Source organism: Nicotiana sylvestris, chromosome 10 (genome assembly GCF_000393655.2).
Source record: "Nicotiana sylvestris chromosome 10, ASM39365v2, whole genome shotgun sequence".
NCBI classification, from domain to species: Eukaryota; Viridiplantae; Streptophyta; class Magnoliopsida; order Solanales; family Solanaceae; genus Nicotiana; species Nicotiana sylvestris.
This window is the reverse complement of record NC_091066.1, coordinates 76,072,501-76,091,459: the sequence shown is the minus strand read 5'-3', so window position 1 is coordinate 76,091,459 and position 18,959 is coordinate 76,072,501. Positions and strand designations below refer to the sequence as shown.

At 38.6% G+C, this 18,959-nt stretch overlaps 1 protein-coding gene across 1 annotated transcript; it reads left to right on the top strand.

The window, feature by feature from the left end:
* Window positions 1-708: 708 nt before the first annotated feature.
* LOC138879553 (uncharacterized) lies at window positions 709-1,350 on the top strand. Its single transcript, XM_070159168.1, has one exon. It carries the CDS (start codon window positions 709-711, stop codon window positions 1,348-1,350), a length of 642 nt encoding a protein of 213 aa, XP_070015269.1.
* Window positions 1,351-18,959: the final 17,609 nt, after the last annotated feature.

Below are 18,959 nucleotides of genomic sequence, written 5' to 3'. Positions count from 1 at the left end.
CTTCAAACTATTGAAGAAGGATGTTGCGGTCAAGTGGACAGACGAGTGTCAAGAAGCATTTGATAAGATAAAGGGGTACTTGTCAAACCCACCTGTGTTGGTCCCACTAGAACCAGAGAGACCTTTGATTCTGTATTTGACGGTTTTGGATAATTCGTTTGGTTGTGTTCTAGGTCAGCATGACATTACCGGCAGGAAGGAACAGACCATCTATTATCTCAGCAAGAAGTTCACATCTTACGAGGTTAGGTACACTCACCTAGAAAGGACGTGTTGCGCCCTAACTTGGGTGGCACAAAAGTTGAATCATTATTTGTCATCTTACACTACTTACCTCATCTCTCGTTTGGATCCATTAAAGTATATCTTTCAGAATCCTATGCCCACAGGAAGGTTCGCAAAGTGGCATATTTTGCTCACAGAATTTGACATCGTCTATGTGACCCAGACTGCGATGAAAGCCCAGGCATTGGCCGACCATTTGGCCGAGAATTCGGTGGATGAAGAATATGAGCCATTGAAGACTTACTTCCTTGATGAAGAGGTAATGCACATTGATGAGTTGGAACCAGTTGGAGAGCCAGGTTGGAAACTTTTCTTTGACGAATCTGCTAACATGAAAGGCATCGGGATATGGGCTGTACTTATTTCTGAAATAGGGCATCACTACCCCGTTACGGCTCAACTCGTTTCTATTGCACTAATAACATGGCTGAGTACGAGGCATGCATTATGGGTTTGAGGTTGGATGCAGACATGGGTGTCCAGGAAGTCTTGGTCTTGGGAGACTCGGACCTTCTGGTGCACCAGATCCAAGGGGGATGGGAAATAAGGGATTTAAAACTTATACCGTACCAGCAATGTTTACGCGATCTTTGTCAACGGTTTAGGTTAGTAAAGTTCAGGCATATTCCAAGGATCCATAATGAGGTTGCTGATGCTTTAGCTACCTTGGCCTCAATGTTACACCATCCAGATAAGGCTTATGTTGACCCGTTGCATATTCAGGTCCACAATCAGCATGCTTACTGCAATGTGGTAGAAGAAGAACTTGATGATGAGCCTTGGTTTCACGATATCAAGGAATATATCAGGATAGGGGTGTATCCGGTACGAGCCACAGGTGATCAAAAGAGAACAATTCGGCGGTTGGCAAGCGAATTTTTCTTCAGCGGATGGGTTTTGTACAAAAGAACTTCGGATCTTGGATTGTTGAGATGCATATATGCTAGAATGGCCACAGCTATCATGACCGAGGTACATTCTAGAGTCTGTGGACCGCATATGAGTGAGTATGTGCTGGAAAAGAAGATTCTTCGAGCAGGTTATTATTGGCTCACCATGGAGTGATATTGTATCAGTTTCGTGCGCAAGCGTCATCAGTGCCACGTGCATGGAGATTTGATTCCCTCTCCGCCATCTGAATTGCACACAATGTTTGTACCGGGGCCTTTTGTTGCGTGGGGCATGGATGTCATTGGACCAATTGAGCCAGCAACATCCAATGGGCACAGGTTTATTCTGGTGGCCATCGAATATTTCACCAAGTGGGTAGAGGCTAAAAAGTTCAAGTCTGTGACCAAGAAAGCGGTGGTCGATTTTGTGCACTCAAATATCATTTGTCGGTTTGGGATACCAAAGGTGATCATTATAGACAATGGTGCTAATCTCAATAGTCCTTTGATGAAAGAGGTATGTCAGCAGTTCAAGATTACGCATCTCAATTCCACCCCATACCTCCCCAAGGCGAACGGAGCAGTCAAGGGAGCCAACAAGAATATAAAGAATATACTTCGGAAAATGGTGGAGGGTTCTAGACAGTGGCATGAAAAGTTGCCTTTTGCATTGCTTGGTTATCATACTACGGTTCGTACTTCAGTAGGGGAGACTCCTTATTCACTGGTGTATGGCACCGAAGCAATAATACCCGCAGAAGTCAAAATCCCATCCCTTCGGATTGTCGCAGAAGCCGAAATCGACGATGATGAATGAGTTAAAACCTGCCTGGAACAATTGAGTTTGATCGATAAGAAAAGGTTGGAAGCAGTGTATCATGGCCAGTTTTACCAACAGAGAATGGCAAAAGCATATAACAAGAAGGTGCATCCAGGGAAATTTGAAGTGGGTCAGCAAGTGTTGAGACGTATCCTCCTACATCAAGCTGAAGCAAAAGGCAAGTTCGCCCCAAATTGGCAGGGGCCGTTCATAGTAACTAGAGTGTTGTTCAATGGTGCTTTGTATTTAACAGACATAGAAGGCAAGTGTGTAGAAATGGCCATCAATTCCGATGTGGTCATGAGATATTATGTATGATTTTCTTTGGTTAAATTGTATTTATTTGTACTTGGTATATTTTGAAGATTGGAATGACGAAGACATTCTGTTTTTCTATCCAAACACTTTATCCTTTGTTACCCCCTTGAGCCTTATTTATTTCCTTTCATACCCCTCTTTTGGGAATCAGTAGCAAAGAGCAGAAACTAAGTGCGAAAGATATGTAGAGGAAAAGAGAGAAAAGAAAAAATGATAATTGAAAAAAAAAGTAGAAAAGAAAAAAAAGTAGAAAAAAAGAAGAGAAAAGAAGAAAGAAAAGAACAACAACAAAACAACAAAAGAAAAAAAGGAGGAAGAAAAGAAGAAAAAAGAAAGAGGAAAAAGAAAGATCACAACAGCAAAGTAATTTCTATGTCATGAACTACGTTCGACCTGATTCCTTTTAAGGATACGTAGGCAGCCTCATGGTTCGGTCCCATCAAAATAAAATCCCAAAAGTCCCCAAGCAAAGAAACTGGGGCAGAAGTTGTGGTTGTTGAAAGAAATCTGATTCCAAAAGTTGTAATTTCGAACCTGTTTGAATTGTTTTGAGCCTTTGATACCCTTTATTTCTAACCCTATCCAAAAGCCCACATTACGGTCCAAAGAAAGACCTTCCGATCAGTCTTCGAGAAATGCCAAGTCAAGCAAGGAGAGGTAATTCATATCAGGAGCAACACTCTGGTCCAAGCAGGAAAATATTAAAAATGAGAGAGTCTTATTGGTGAAAACCCTTACGGGCACCGTAAGGCGACGGGAGCTAAGAGAAATCAAAATGAGAGAGTCTTATTGGTGAAAACACTCATGGGTACCGTAAGGCGAAAGTGAGTTGAGAGGTGAACAAATGAGAGAGGCTTGTTGGTGAAAACCTTTCGGGGCACCACGGACCGAACAAGGGCAAGGTTTTGATGAGGAAATTGGGTTTTTTTTAAGATCTCGGGGCATAAAGTACGACAATTGAAAATTGATTGGTTGGGCAGACTGGGCCGATTAATCCGAAATGCATGTCATGATCACTGGTACCTGTTGTTCCACTCAGATAAGTTTCTTTTCTTTTTCCTGTTAATAGTCATCCAGTTTTGGATTCTTCTTAACTCTCAAAGTTATTGCATTTCATTTGGATTTTATTTCTCTAGGATGTTTCAATGTCAGTATTGTTTAAGCAAGTAAGAAGGGATTTCAAAGCTCACTAACAACTTCCAAAAATTACATAGCACAGTGTTGGCCAGAACATACCAAAGATAGTATGACGTAAAGTAGAATATAAAGTGTCAGCGAAAGTCCCATCGGCGGGATGATTTAGTAACCTCATGGGAGATGAAGAGGTTCGGATACAGGGGTCAGAAATGTAAGACAACGGTTTGGGTATAGAACACTCGGGTTATCCTGGGTTGGGTAGTTTGAAAGTCAGTCAGAAAGTCAAGCGGTTCTGGTCTAGTTCGGGGAAGCCAGTCAAAATGAAGCACGGCAGCGGAGAGGCCACCTTCAGCAAGAATGCCACAAACTAACCACCACATTTTTAAACTGACAAGATTTTTCTTTGATTGAAACAGGGGCAAAAAATTTCATTTGTTTCGAAGAAACCCTTCGTAAGGAAAAGAAAGCGCCAGACAGGTTTGACCGTAAATTTTCATGACCTTCATGGAAAATGGGACCTAGTTTAAAAATCAAAACAATAATGAGTAGAAAAACCTAGCATAAATGTACCCCAGAGGAACATAAGTTGGTTTCAAAGTTTGCATGTTTAAGATAGGATTCATTAGAAGTCTTCAGGACCCTCCTGAATAATGGGACCTTGCTTTAAGATTTCCATTAAATAACAAGATGTAGCCGTAAAATTGTCGCTCTTAAGATAAGACTTGATCTTTGATTTTTCAGGACCCTCCTGGATAATGGGATTTAGCTTTCAAATTCTTAAAATATTCGGTAACATGATTAAGTTAACACTCACATATGTGCCCAGCTACCAAACTGGGGCAGAAAATTTTCTTTGTTTTGTCTATTTTTTTGAAATCAGGAACCCACCTGGAGAACAAGGAAAAGCAGTTCAAGTTCAGCAATCAGGCGCTCACCTGGAGAGCACGGGAATATAGTTCAAGTTTGGTAATCAGGAGCCCACCCAGAGAGCACGGGAATACAGTTAAAGTTTTAGCAATCAGTCGCCCACCTAGAGAGCACGTGAATACAATTCAATTTTGGCAATCAGGCACCCACCTGGAGAGCACATGAATACAGTTCAAGTTCAGCAATCAGGCGCCCACCTGGAGAGCATGGGAATACAGTTAAAGTTTGGTAATCAGGCGCCCACCTGGAGAGCATGGGAATACAGTTCAAGTTCGGTAATCAGGCACCCACCTGGAGAGCACGGAAATATACTTAAAGTTTTGGCAATCAGGCGCCCACCTGGAGAGCACGAGAATACAGTTCAAGTTCGGTAATCAGGCAACCACCTGGAGAGCACATAAATACAGTTAAAGTTTTGGCAATCGGGCACCCACCTGAAGAGCACGATAATACTGTTCAAGTTTGGCAATCAGGCGCCCACCTGGAGAGCACGGGAATACAGTTAAAGTTTTGGCAATCAGGCGCCCACCTGGAGAGCACGGGAATACAGTTAAAGTTTTGGCAATTAGGCGCCCACTAGGAGAGCACGGGAATATAGTTAAATTTCAGCAATCGGGAACCCACCTAGAGAGCACGGGAATACAATTCAAGTTTTGGTAATCAGGCGACCACCTAGAGATCAAGGGAGAGCAATGCCAATTTTAAGGAAGGGAAACAGTTTAAGTATCGGTAATCAGGCGTCCACCTGGAGAAAAGGAAATCATCTTAGATTATAATTCGAATTCAGCAATCAGGCGTCCACCTGAAGAAAAGGGAAAGTGTCTCAGATCACAACTCAAGTTGGCAACAAAGGGACTTCACCGGGAGAATATAAGTCAACAAGGCAACAAGAATCACAAGATCAAGTTTGAAGATACAAATGTGATTTTTGTAACGTCTAGATCATAGTTTAATATAGCTTCTTTATTTTGTTAGGTGTAATAAGGAGTTCAGTAAGCAGTAGCAGCAGCAGCACCACCACCAACAGTGAAATCACAGCTTCATGGTAGTCCCAACTACAAAAACTTCCCAAACTACACTTACCTGATTCCTTTATAGCCAAGGATATGTAGGCAACTTCGGAAGCAGGATGCGGTCAAATCTTTCAAAAATGCTTCCCACAGAGTATTCAAACGGGCAAAAATCGCTCGTATAAGCTCACTTTATCTTTGAAAGAAACTCTTCGTGTTTCCGAGCAAAGAGGGGAAGCTGTGAGCACGTGATTTTTTCCCTATATGAATTACTCCCACAAATTCAAAACAAAATAATTTTTTCCCATTATTTGCAATTTCATAAATTTTTGTGGCATTTTCTGTTATTGTTTGCATATTGTCTGTGCATGTTTATTTTAATTCATGAAAAATACAAAAATATGTTGCATTTGCATTTAGGACTTAATTTTACATTTGTTAGACTAATTAGCAAATTAGTTGTCCTATAGAAATGGAAAAAACACAAAAAATAGTTTATTTTTGCACTTTTTAATTTTTAATTTTAGTAGATTTTCCTTAAATTTGGTTGTTTCATTAGTTATGATAATTACTATTTAGGTTTAATTAGGGTTTTGATAGGTTAATTTAGTTTTAGGATTTAATTTTAATTTTGGAAAAAAAGAAAAGAATTGTGAAAGAAAATGAATTGAAAAAAAGAGAGGGAAAGAATTGAGAGGATCAAAGTTTGGGCCAAATTAATTAAATTCCCCAACCCAAATCATTTTCTCCCTCGGAAACCCGTCTCCCAAGCCCAAATCAGCCCAAAACCCGGGTTCAACCCAGTTAGCCTTTTTTGATGCCCAAACGACGTCGTTTAGGCCAATCTTAGCCTTTTTAGTTTTTATCGGATCTGATGGCTCAGATTACCCCTCCCATTCTCGATTAATATGTCTGAACTCTTTAGTTCAACTAAGTCCAAACACCCTTGTCTCTCACCTTTCCCAAACTCAGAGACGGTGAACCCTAACGCCGCCTCTGAGCGAGTCCTCCATTATCACCGGCGAGATAGTTCCAACCACCACCAAAATCCGGCCATACAACCATTACCCCTCCTTGCATCCTAATCCACCACCATTTTTCCCAAAATCTTCACCAAAATGGACCCGTTTCAAATTTGGAATCAAAGAAGATGAAAATCTCTCAAGTCCTCGAGTTCTTGTGAACGATTGGGCTTGAACGAGTATTTCTCGTTTGTTCTCAAAGGGAACATATGGTTAATACCAGTTTCGAGTCAAGTCGGAGCCGTTTGAAGAGATAGAAATGATCCAAAACTGAAAGGGCTGCCTCTTCTTTAAAAATTCTGAAACAACCTTGAATTCTTGGTATTTTCTGGAAAACAAATTACTGAAACTTCTGCTTGGATTCTTGTTTTTCCTGGTCCTAATAATTTGGTTTAGATCTCTGAAAGTTCATGGTTTGCATTCCGGGTTAAAAATGGATTGAGTTCTGGGTATTGTAGAGTTTGATTTGGATTTTGTTGTAGTTTTTACTGTTCCATTGCTAGGTTTAGAGCTGGTTGCTGCTGCTGGGTTATTGATCTCACCCTTCATTGTTTCTTTTCATTTCCAAGTATTTCTATAAGCTATGGATAGTAAATGATTATACATAGGCATTTTCGAGTGGAAACTTGATTGAATCTGAAGTTATTTTGAGTTTTGGTGTTCTGTCTTCTTCTACTTTCAATGATAATTCTGTAGTAAGTTTAGAGCCATGCATGTTATTTCCAATCTTTCCATGCCTTAAATATACTATAAGTAAGTTTCTATATAAGTATAATGCTCAACAGTTGGATATGAGAGTTGTTATTAGCAATTTTGTAATCCCTCGAGTGCTGGTTTAAGCTCCTGAATAAATGTGATATGGTGTTTGGATATATTGATTTGAATGGCTTAGCATTCTGTTGAATTGACTAAGGATTCCTTTTAAGTTGATGGTGTTGATTTTTGATTAAATCTGCTGAAAAGTGTCAAGCATGGATGGAAAGTTAGAAGCTAGGTATACATATCACGGTTGCAATGTGTTACAAGAAGTCATGCATTCCTTTCATTGAAGTGTTTAGTCGATTCAGTGGTCTTCAGTGTTTGAGGCTGATTTCCAGAAGTAAGTTGGTCAGTCTGCAATATGGAACCAACGGGCTTGTCTCTTGAGCCCAATAATTGAAGGTGCTAATCCCGGGCTTTTCATATCGCAAACGTGATCCTAAATGTAGGCAAAAATAAATTTGAAAGTTTCACTTAGTTAATTTGGACTGATTAGTAAAAATGTAGGATTATTTGATTAGTCCAATTTCTTGTTTGTTCGATACATAGTCTTGATCGATTTACCCTTAATTGATTTGGCACGATTATTGTTCCTGAAATTTGGGCCTAAAGTTGGCCCAATAATAGACATTTAGTTTGATTGACTCAATGCCACATTCTGGGACTACATCTTCCCCATTGAGAATTGGGCTCATTGGGCCCAAGCTTGAAAGCAGCTGGAATGAGTGCGATCCGTGTCTTACTAGTTAAAGAAATTTGGTTTTGGGTTAACCGGCCCTTTAATTTGATGATTGCTAATTAGTTAATGGGATTGAGATTTCATTTGAATAAGTAGAAGTTCCGCAAGCTTTCCTTAACTAACTAATTGTTTTTTTTTTTTAAAATCAAAATTAGAAGCAATGTGTGCCATGCTAAATAAGAACCTCAAAATGCATGACCCTCATTTAATTATTTCTTTTAAATCCTTAGAATCCAAGGCGTGCCACTTAGAGAATTTTCTATGTCCCTCGCAAAGTTGAAAACGCGTAGTTGCTTTAGGCGCGTAATTTTAAATTACCTTCCTAAACTCGGGTGTGCATTTCATGTGACCCAAATCCAAATCTCAACAACGTTAAATAAAATATGTCGCGGATCGTGGGTGCATTTCATGTGGCGTGATCCAAAGGCGTGTTTTGTATAACGTTGAAATCTTCCTAAAAATGAATCAAAGCGGTTTAAAGTTTAAAATACACATAGGTTTGAAAGTGTTCTAAAATCAGATAATAGGCCAACTATAATAGTTGAGCGACCGTGCTAAAAAAATGGAACTCGGGAATGCCTAATACCTTCTCCCGGGTTAATAGAATTTCTTACCCGGATTTCTGGTTCGCGGACTATAATACAGAGTCAATCTTTTCCTCGATTCGGGATTTGAACCAGTGACTTGGGACACCATAAATTATCCTAAGTGGCGACTTTGAATTTTAAATAAAATAATCCCGTTTCGATTATCACTTTAAGTTGGAAAAAAACTCCCTTATACCCTTCCGGTGTAGGATAAAAGGAGGTGTGACAATGGGTTGAAATGTCGCCAATCTATCCAAAGGCATCATAGTCTAAAAGGCATCATCCTCACCATGCCATGGCCTGAAGATCCCTCAAATTTGCATATCATTATTCAAAGGTGCCATGGTTCAGAGGCATCATTTTTCATGGCCCGAGAACATCATTCCATGGCCTGTGAATCCCTCACTAAACAATTCATGGCCCAGGACATCATGGTCTGAGGACATCATCCTTAACAATCTAAAGACAGCTCTCATGGTCCAAAAAGGAATCTGCATCATGTTTAAATTTTCGTACAAGTACATGTTCGTAGCATCTTTTTTATCTGCAGGTAACTAGTAAGTAACCGCTATCCCAGCAGGAGCAACCTCGCTCCAGTTCCTTCAACGATCTCAAGCTTAACCAAAACCATTCTTTCACCTATCCCGAAATCTCGTGGCCATTCTTGTAATGACCTCATCGGTATATTCTACCGATGAATCCAGAACTACACATGGCCTGATACCTGCAAGATCAGGGATATGTAGGCAACTCAAAGACCGAAGTCCGGCCTCTGTCGTTAGAAACATCTCATCCGGTCAAAATTGACCATCATTTCTTTACCCGAAAACTCTTTCATCTTTCCTGGGTAAAGTGGGGCAGTTGTTGATACCTTTCCCATATATTTTTTAATACATATATATGCTTTTAAAATAGCACATGTGCAATTATAAGCATTCATAAGCATTTTTATAAGTTTTCTATAATTTTTAAATGCTCCAAATTGATTATCCTTCTCTTTTTATTTATAAAATTTCCAATAATTATCCTTCAAATTATTTTGTGGTGATTTTGTCATCTAAATTCTTTATTTATGCCAAAATATTGTTTAAATATTTTTAGTGCCTATTTATAATTGCATTTACATTTTTAAGCTAAATTGCATATCTTTGCATTAATAACCCTACTAATGCATAATTACATTACTGATGCATAAAATGGTCTTTTATATTTTAAAATATCAAAAAAATATTTTAAATTATTTTAGTACATGAAAATATCTTTTAAAAATCATTTATTATTTTTATAAATTATAAAGGATTAAAAGTGGTTATTTAAAACCTAGCCTATTTTTATTTCAATTTCATCCTTAATTCTGACCCAATACCCAGCCCAACTTTTAAACCTAAACCTACCCAGGCCTAATACCCATCTGCCTGACCCTATCCGGCCCAAAAAATCTTTTAATCTCGGCCGTTGATCATAGAGATCAACGGCCACAAACAACCATTCCTAAAATAAACCCAAAAAAAACCCCCAAACCCTATCATTTCTATACTACCCTCCGCATTGAAACCCCTCTATGCTCTCAAACGTTCTCAACCTAACCCTAATCCAATCTCACTAACCCTCATCTATGGCTATCTCCGGCGGTTTCCCACCACCTCCTATGCCTCCAATGGCCTTTCTCACATTATTCTTGCCATCTCCAGGGCCCTCAAGGGACCATGGCTAGTGACTTGCATCTATGGTTCCTCCCTCACCTATTTCAGGCCATTCCAGTGTAATTCCGAGTAAGATCGTCCTATATTGACTACGATCTATAGGTTTCTCAGTATTTTCTTCATCTCTGTGCCGTTCTCTTCGAAACCCTAATTTCTTTTTCTAAACCTCTTAAATCTGTACAGATCTGAGGTGATTTGGGTTTGTTTTATGTGACTTTTACAACAACCTTAATATTCTTTACAAGAATCGTATGATTTTCAAGTGATTTTCATCTTTTCCTAAAACTAGGGTTTTCAGAATTTCTTTTTAAAAATTGTTTGATGATTTTTGTGTTTAATCTTCTACTTCTCATATTTTTTGACTAATTTTATGAGTCTGCAATAACCTTAACTTGCTTGTACCAAAAGACCTAATTTTTGTGGTTCTTCATTTGGTTTCTGAGTATTAGTACATCTGAATGTGTTCTTGCTTTGGGTTCTTGTGATTTCTCATGATTTTCTTGTCCTAATATGCTTCTACTGAATTTCTTAGTTCGACCTTTCACTGATTTTTTGTGCTTGTGTTCGTCCTAACTATTCATGTTATGACTTGTAACATTCTCCTTGAATCAGTGACATTCTAACTATTTGTTTTGTTAAAGTTATGTGGAATCCTGACTATTCATTTTTTACCTTATTTTATATGTTAAACATGCTAACTCATTCATGACTTTCTCCTTGATTATTCTGAATTCCTTATTTCTTGGTTTGATTTGAACACTTTCCTTTAAACTTTCGATTCTTACCTCTCTACTCGATTTGATTGAGTTGCTTGCCTTAATTAATTTTCCTTTGCATTGTTTGTATTTTGCTGATTCTTATTGATTTGTTTCCTTAATTAAAACTTCTGCTCATTTACCCCCTAATTACCTACTCTATACTAAACCTTATTTGATTCCTTTCCTTAAATACCTAGCATGCTTTACCGTTGATTTGATTGTCCCTTGATTAAGGGAAGGACTTGCTGATTTATATGTGACTTCCCTGATTTGCTACTTAATTGATCTCTTACCTTATTTGTTAAGCTTTTGATTACTATATAAACACTCTTTTATTTTAAGTTAAAAAAAACAACGAACATTAGTTCAAAAATCACTACTCCTTACACTCTAAAATTCTCTTTCTCTTCTGCTACTTGTGTTACGCATTGATCTAGCCGGCTAAAAGCCAAGGCTAGATATTGGAACTTTACTTGCTTTATATTCTGCACCCTTTTCTTCAACTGGTATGTCTCTAATTGAGTTTTGGGATCCAAACCCTATGTGTTTCATCACTAGTCCATCAGTTATGATTTCAACTTGTATTCTTGTTTATTTATTTGCTCAGCATGTCTAAACATTGTCCTGTTCAATGCATGTATTATACTCTGCACTCTTTCCTGCTTACTTCTTCACCTAGCATGTCCAAACTATATGTTTAATTCTGTTCAAGACAGGCCAACTATTATCTATGTCCTAACTATTTACTGAGTCTCTAAGATCCTAAGTGTTGCATGCAGTTTGTGACTATATGTTTCCTCTATCCCTATCCATGTATCCTAATGTGATTCTTATGTGCTACAATCCCTTTATCCCCATGTGAGGACCTGCTTGTTAAGAGTTCTTTTCTGAATCTGGATGTCTCTTATGACCAATTGATTGTCTGCTGCTTGGTACTCTTCTCAAACTCTCTTTTACCACTAAGTTATTTCCTATTTCTGAAAAACTTTTCTACTTCTGAAGTCATCTCTGTACTATTTTCAAACCAAAACTATGTCAAGCACTCTCACTTCACTCTTAGGATATTAGGTTCTGACCCTCTGATATGTGTACTGCCTTGAGACCCTTGAGATCTCTCTAAACTCTAGCATGTCAAAGATGGCCTTTCCACACTGCACCTAAATCAGTTATTGTTTGTGAAAAAGTCTAGGTGTGAGCACTGCCCGGGATCCTTAAGGTCCTTAGGGAACTCTGACATACCTAGACATGATACTATCTATGGAACTTTGGCATTTGAGGCTATTGGTGGCTTGGAAGTCATTTGGGCCTACTGCAGGCTCCCTACAGATTAACTTTTGTATTTTAATTCATTGGTCTATAATCATTATTGTAAACAACATCGGGGTGATTAGTGAAAATGGGTGGGTAGTTATATATGATGGGTAAGTTGGGTAGATACCATTCCTATGGATTGTGTTACTGCATTTGCTATGTTTGCTTTACTTTTGCAATATTAGAAACCATGCTTATAGTATCTAAATGGCTCTAATAATAGGAATCATGCCTATAGGGTCAAAATCAACCTTATAATTAGATATCATGCCTATAGAGATTAAAATCAGCTCTAATAGAAATCCTGACTATAGAACTTAAAATTAGTTTAATTCATGTTAGTTCCTTCTGAATTGGTTTAATAAACTGTCCGCTTCTTTAAATGAGCTTTCAAACACTGCCTCAAATTAATACCACTAGAAAACATGTATATAGGGTCTCAAGTTGTCCGTTTTAAACATTGTTCACTGTTTTACTGTATTCCTAATCAATGTAGATATCATGCTCTTAGGACACCACTGTTATGCGCATAGGCAAGCCTCTAGGGTGATTTAAATTCTGCAACTATGAAACTGTGCTTTATTATTTAAAACTGTTCAGATTTAACAGGTCTAAATCAGTAGGCAACCTAAATAGGATTTTGACACTTTATCCTAATTCAATACTGTATAATCCATGCTCACTTAGATATCATGTTCTAGGATTTTCTCTTAAACACCTGACTGTTGTTTGAAGATGTGCATTTACTTGTTATATTTGTGGAGGTGACTGTGAGCCTGTAATTTGTTCTCTTTAAATGTAGTCCTAATTGTTCTTGATTGACGCCTAGACTTTCATCCTTTTAAAACCTTAGGAAAGTCTAGAACTGTCCAAAAGTAAAGGTCCTAAAATACCTCTAGGGCCACGAGGAAAGGGCGGGTAGTGCACGCATAAGACTTTTTCAAGGTTGCTAGAGCACTTTAGTCTAGGACCAAGGGGAGGGAATTGGGTAGTAAGGATATGATGACTACGCGCTAATGTAACGTGTAGCCCCTCATTGAGGAATGTTTACCGGGCATTGTGTGGGGGTGATCCTGTAGGCTAACCAACATAGGACCCCTCTTTCCCAATCCCGATGTTTAAACTTTACTTTTCTATATGTATGCAACTTGTTCAAGTCTTTTTTTATCTCATTACTTGAGTCATACAATGTCCAAAACATGCCTTTATTTGCAAGTATGTGTTTAAATCGTTTATTTTATAAAAGGACTAATTCGTAAGTATAAGTTCGGCCGGGACCCACCGTTGTGGACAGAGAGGGGTGCCTAACACCTTCCCCTTAAGGTTATTTCGAGCCCTTACCCTAAATCTCTGGTATTGCAAACCAGTCCATGAGTTAATTACTCTAGGTACCCTAACGCACCTTAATTCGTTAGGTGGCGACTCTTCAAATACCCAATTACCAAAAGGAAACGAGTTGTTCCCAATGAATGTCGAAACCCAGACTTCGCGAGGAGAAAAAGGGGGCGCGACAACCCTTTGTTCTTTATTGATCTATTTTTGGCACCCTACTTCCCTAAATACTTTGAAAGTATAAACATAGGATAAAAGCCTAAGTTTGGGGGTGAAGGTTGAAAAAGTTGTGATGTAGAAGTTGATTGAGGTGAAAGGTATTAAAACAAATATGTGTATATATATAGTGGAACCTTCCTTGATGTTGAAAACCAAAAAAATGATGAGTAAGAAAGAAGAAAAAAGGAAGGAAAAATAAGGAGGTGTGAATAAAGGGAAGATTAGGTTTAGAATGAAAAGTGAAGAAATGATGGAAAATATTTTTGAAGGAAGTGTGCTTTAATTGTTGCAAGTGTAGTGCTTAAGGAGGTTTTGAGTCTTCTATCCATATTGTGCCCTACCTTAACCAAAACCTACATTACAATCCTTTAAGTCCTACTTGATTTTGAACTAAGTGTGTCTACATTAGTGGAGAAATACATGAAGGGCAAGCCTATGGCATTACTTTTATGCATTTGAATATCTTTGTGAGAGTGAGTTAATTATTTCCATTTAATATCCCATATGTGTTTAAATTGAAATTTATAAGTTGGGATTCTCTCTTAAGTGTGAGGGCACATGAAAATTTTGAGTTGTGAACTTAATCCAATCTCCAATTGGGAGGAATGAACAAAAGAAAATTGTTTGTGATAATGAGGCAAATTTTGAAGCTTTAGTTTCATGACTTGGTTGACACTTTGATTAATGTGGTGTTTGAGCACTTGAATGAAATGAAATTTGTGAGAAGTTGGTGATCATATGCTTTAGATTAATTGTTGGTATCAACCAAAATCACTAGATTGTGTTTAATTTGAACCTTTTTGGCTTGAAATGATGTTTGGTATGTCATTGAGCTTAATTGATGATTTTATTGAAGGATATTCTTAGTTTTTGAATTGCTTGAGGACAAGCAATAGTTTAAGTTTGGGGGTTTGACTGATCTCTTCTTGATACTTAGGCTTTTGTATGATTTTGTTGAGAAACTAAGCATTTATTGAGATTTATTAGCATATTCCAGTATCAAGTGATTTAGAGGAGATACGGAAGAAACCAAGTCAAAATGTGCTAAATTGAGGAAAAATGACTACTGCCAGATAATGCTCTTCGTGATAGAGAACATTGACATGCGATCTTGGAAGGCCAGGAAATAATACATCAGAGAAAAATCTGCGAACACGAATAAGAGGCTAGTCAACTGCTCCCAAGTGCTCTATGTGAACGCCTGATTTGGTATGCGATACCAATGCTTTACAGCATTACTCTTCGTGATCGCAAGCCTCTTTTTGCGATCGCGATTCACAAATATGGGCAAAAATCTAGGCAGTTCTGGAATTTCACGATTTTGAACCCAAACCATTTAATACATGACCTAGCTCATTTGCAAATCATCTTTGGCAAATCTTGATCAGCCTTGAACATATCTTGAGAGAGAACACAAGTTTTGGAAGCTAGGGTTCTTGCACACACACTTGGGTCTTGAAGATTTGAAGCTTTTGGTTGAGAATTTCTTACCCATTTATGTTCATTTCTTTATTTTCTTGCTTTGTATTGTATATCTAAGTGTGTAGTATTTATTCCAATACTTGAATCTTGTTTATGGGAATATTCATATTTAAAGTGTAGATTAAATACATTATTGTGCTTATGTATTGAACAATTTTGTTTATTATGAAGTGAGTTATTGTTTATTTAATTATTTTTGTTCTTTAATGTTTCCAAAGGGAATAACTAACCCTAGGACTCACCCATTTACTTCGAATTACTTTTGGGAAAGATAATTTGGGATTGGGAAAGATTAATTAACAAAAACTTGAGGCTTTAACCCTCACTCTATAGATTCCACCTAGGGATAGGATTGAACTACTTGTAGCCATATTCGGGTGTGCTTAATCTCTTAATTGTTTTAGGGATAATTCAATTAGGAAGTCTTGTTAGTCTTTGAAAGAAGCTAATATAAAATTATAACCCGAGGCTAATTAACATAAACTTGCTCATATTTGTAAAATCGTGAAATACATTGGATTATACTTGAGTGTAATTTTTCTTGTATCCATGCTTGTAGCCATTGATCATTTTACTTTCTTTCTAGGTTAGTTTACGTTTTCGCATTTAGACATAAATATTTTCTCAAAACTTTTCTAAGTGTTTGGCTTAGCATGACAAGTGATATTTCTCTTACACGCCTAATCACCTACATTTTGTTCTCTGTGGGATTGACCCTGACTCATAGTTGGGTAAATTATATTGCATGCAACCATGTCCATTTACCTTTTAGTAGTGGACTTGGACGTCATCACCGAGGGTCGAGCAGCACGAACCATAGATGAATTTATTATACTGCCAAGGCAAACGGCCCGCTCCCATAAGGGCGTGTTACATAATCCTACCGAGGTGTTCAACCTACTCCACAAGAAAGGAAAGGAATTTTTGAATTACAAGGCACGTGCTTGCGATACAGTATATGAACACAAAATGAGTATACAATTTATTGTTTCTCAAATAACTTGCCAACAACTCAAGGCGATAAGGCTCGGCCTAATATATATGTAATTTCTAAATCAAGTTCAATTATAATTTGAAATGACTCGACCGGTCGTTTTGAGCTCTAGCGCATCATTCGGCAGTTTGAGGCCATGAGTAACTTCAATTCAGAATTATGACTTGTACGCGTTGTCAAAATTGGAATTTCTGTAACGACCCGACCAGTCATTTTGAGCTTTTACACTTTGATCGCCAGTTCTCGGGCATGACTTTCCCCGTATGATGTATTATGACATATGTAAATCGTTGATTTTGGTTTTCACGGAAATCGATATGAATTTGAAAGAATAGTCTCAGTTGAAAGGTTTGACCAAGAGTTGACTTATTTGTATATGAGCTTGGATCAGAATTTTTATGATTTGGTTAGCTTTGTTGGGTGATTTATGACTTAGGAGCATGATCGGAATTGGTTTTGGAGGTCCGGTGTAGAATTAGGCTTGAATTGGCGAAGTTAGTATTTTGGCGAATTTCGGTTGATTGGTGAGATTTTGATCCGAGGGTTGAAATGGAATTCTGAGAGTTTCTGTAGCTTTGTTATGTCATTTGTAATGTGTGCGCAAAATTTCAGGTCATTCGGACGTGGTTTGGTTGGGTTTTTGATCGAAAGCGTATTTCGGAAGTCTTTAGAAAACTTAGGCTTGAATTCGATGTGAATTGATGGATTTGGTGTTGTTTGAGGTGTTTTGATGATTGGATCAAGTTTGAATGAGGTTTTAGGATGTGTTGGTACTTTTGGTTGGGGTCCCGGGGGCCTCGGGTGAGTTTCGGGTGGTCAATCGGACCATTTTCTATGTTGAGAAGTTGTAGAAATTTCAACAGCTGTTGCAGATGATTTTAGCCTTCGTGATCGCATGAAGTCCATCGCGATCGCGTAGAAGGAATATGGGTTGGCCTGAGTTTGGCCTTCGCGTTCGCGTTTGAGGTCTCTCATTCGCGGAGGGCCTTGACCTTGTGCTTCGCGTTCACATGTAGTGGTTCGCGTTCGGGTATAAGTCTTTAGAGGTCCAGTGGATTTGTTCTTCGCGTTCGCATCATCTGGTTCGTGTTCGCGTAGGTCTGGAAAGTAAGGCATCGCGTTCGCATAGTAGGTATCGCGTTCGCATAGTGCATTTGGGAGTCTTGGAATTTTTGCTCTTCGCGATCGCGAGGGTTGGGCCGCGATCGCGATGAAGGAAGTTCAGAGCTGGGAAGAAAGTTTATAAAATATTTCATCTGCGATTTTGAGCCATTATTCCTCCATAGCTGAGTATTTTGAGAGCTCTTTGAGGAAAATTGAAGAGGGATTCATGGAGAATTGATTGGAGGTCAAATTTTTGAACCTAAAACGTAATTCTATTGTGAAATATACCTAGAAATTCATGGAATTAGGCTAAAAATGGAAGAACTAGGGCTTGAGATTTTGAAACTTTTAAATTGGGATTTGAAGGACCATTTGAGGTCGGATTTGAGAACTTTTGATATGTATGAACTCGTGGAAGGATAAGGAACCCGTTGATGTAAAAATTTCTGAGTTTCGAGAAGTCGGCCCGGGGCTTGGGTTTTGGTAATTTCGGGATTTATGCCTGTTATTGATTATTTTCGCTTGGGCCTTGTCCCTTAGCATATTGTGATGTATTCGTTCTGATTTTGGAAAGATTCGACGCACGTGGAGGACGATTTGAGGGGCAAAGGCGCCACGAGCTAGAGATTTCCCGGTTCGAGGTGAGTAATGATTGTAAATGATATCCTGAGGGTTTGAAACCCTGGATTCGCACATCGTAGTGCTATATTGAAGAGAGACACGCACTTGATGATGAGCGTGGGGTCGTTTACTATTAGGGATTGTGACGTGGTCCGTTCCGATTGACGCTTTTACTGCGTATTTGATTGAAACTTATTTGTTATCATCATTATTTGGACTGATTGCCATATTTAGGCTTCGGGCTAACTATTTGAACCCTCCGGGGATTTTTATCACTATTTCCTCACTGTTTTGACCTACTACATGAACTCAGTCGTACTGTTTTCCACTGTTTTACAACTCAGCCACTTTAACTCGGTTTTGAAACTAAAATGATATAGTAAATGATGTTTTGGGCTGAGAACTCTTGTTTTTACTAATGCCTGAGGGGCTTGTGTAATTTCTGGACTGAGTATGGCCGAGGGCCAGATGTGAGGATACTAAGGGATCGGGTTGTGCGCCGCAGCAGTGTTATACTGATACTGATATGAGGCTGAGGGCCTAGATTTTGATGCCACGATATGGCTTGATATTGTGCTTGGGCCATAAGGGGCCCCTCCCGGAGTCTGCACACCCCCAGTGAGCACCATCGACGAGACATATGGATCGGGATGCGTGCCGCAGTGATATATGGATCGGGTTGCACGCCGCAGTAGTGCTGGTACTGTTCAATGTGTTTGCTTTATTTCATTTGTCTACCATTAGCTGTTGTTTGTGCTATTTCATGTGATATCTATCTGATTGCCTGGCATTATCTGTTAGTTGAGTGTTGTACCCGAGGGGCAAATTTCCGTGCTTATCTGCACTTTTGTTTTGCACTCACTTGCGTAACCGTTGATAAAGTCATTTTTAAAAGAGGTTTAAACTGAGCTAAGATGTTTTTCCAAGGATTTCACAGTTCC

Excerpts from the sequence above, each read along its gene's own strand:
- LOC138879553 (XM_070159168.1), top strand. The coding sequence starts at position 709 with ATGGCTGAGTACGAGGCATGCATTATGGGTTTGAGGTTGGATGCAGAC.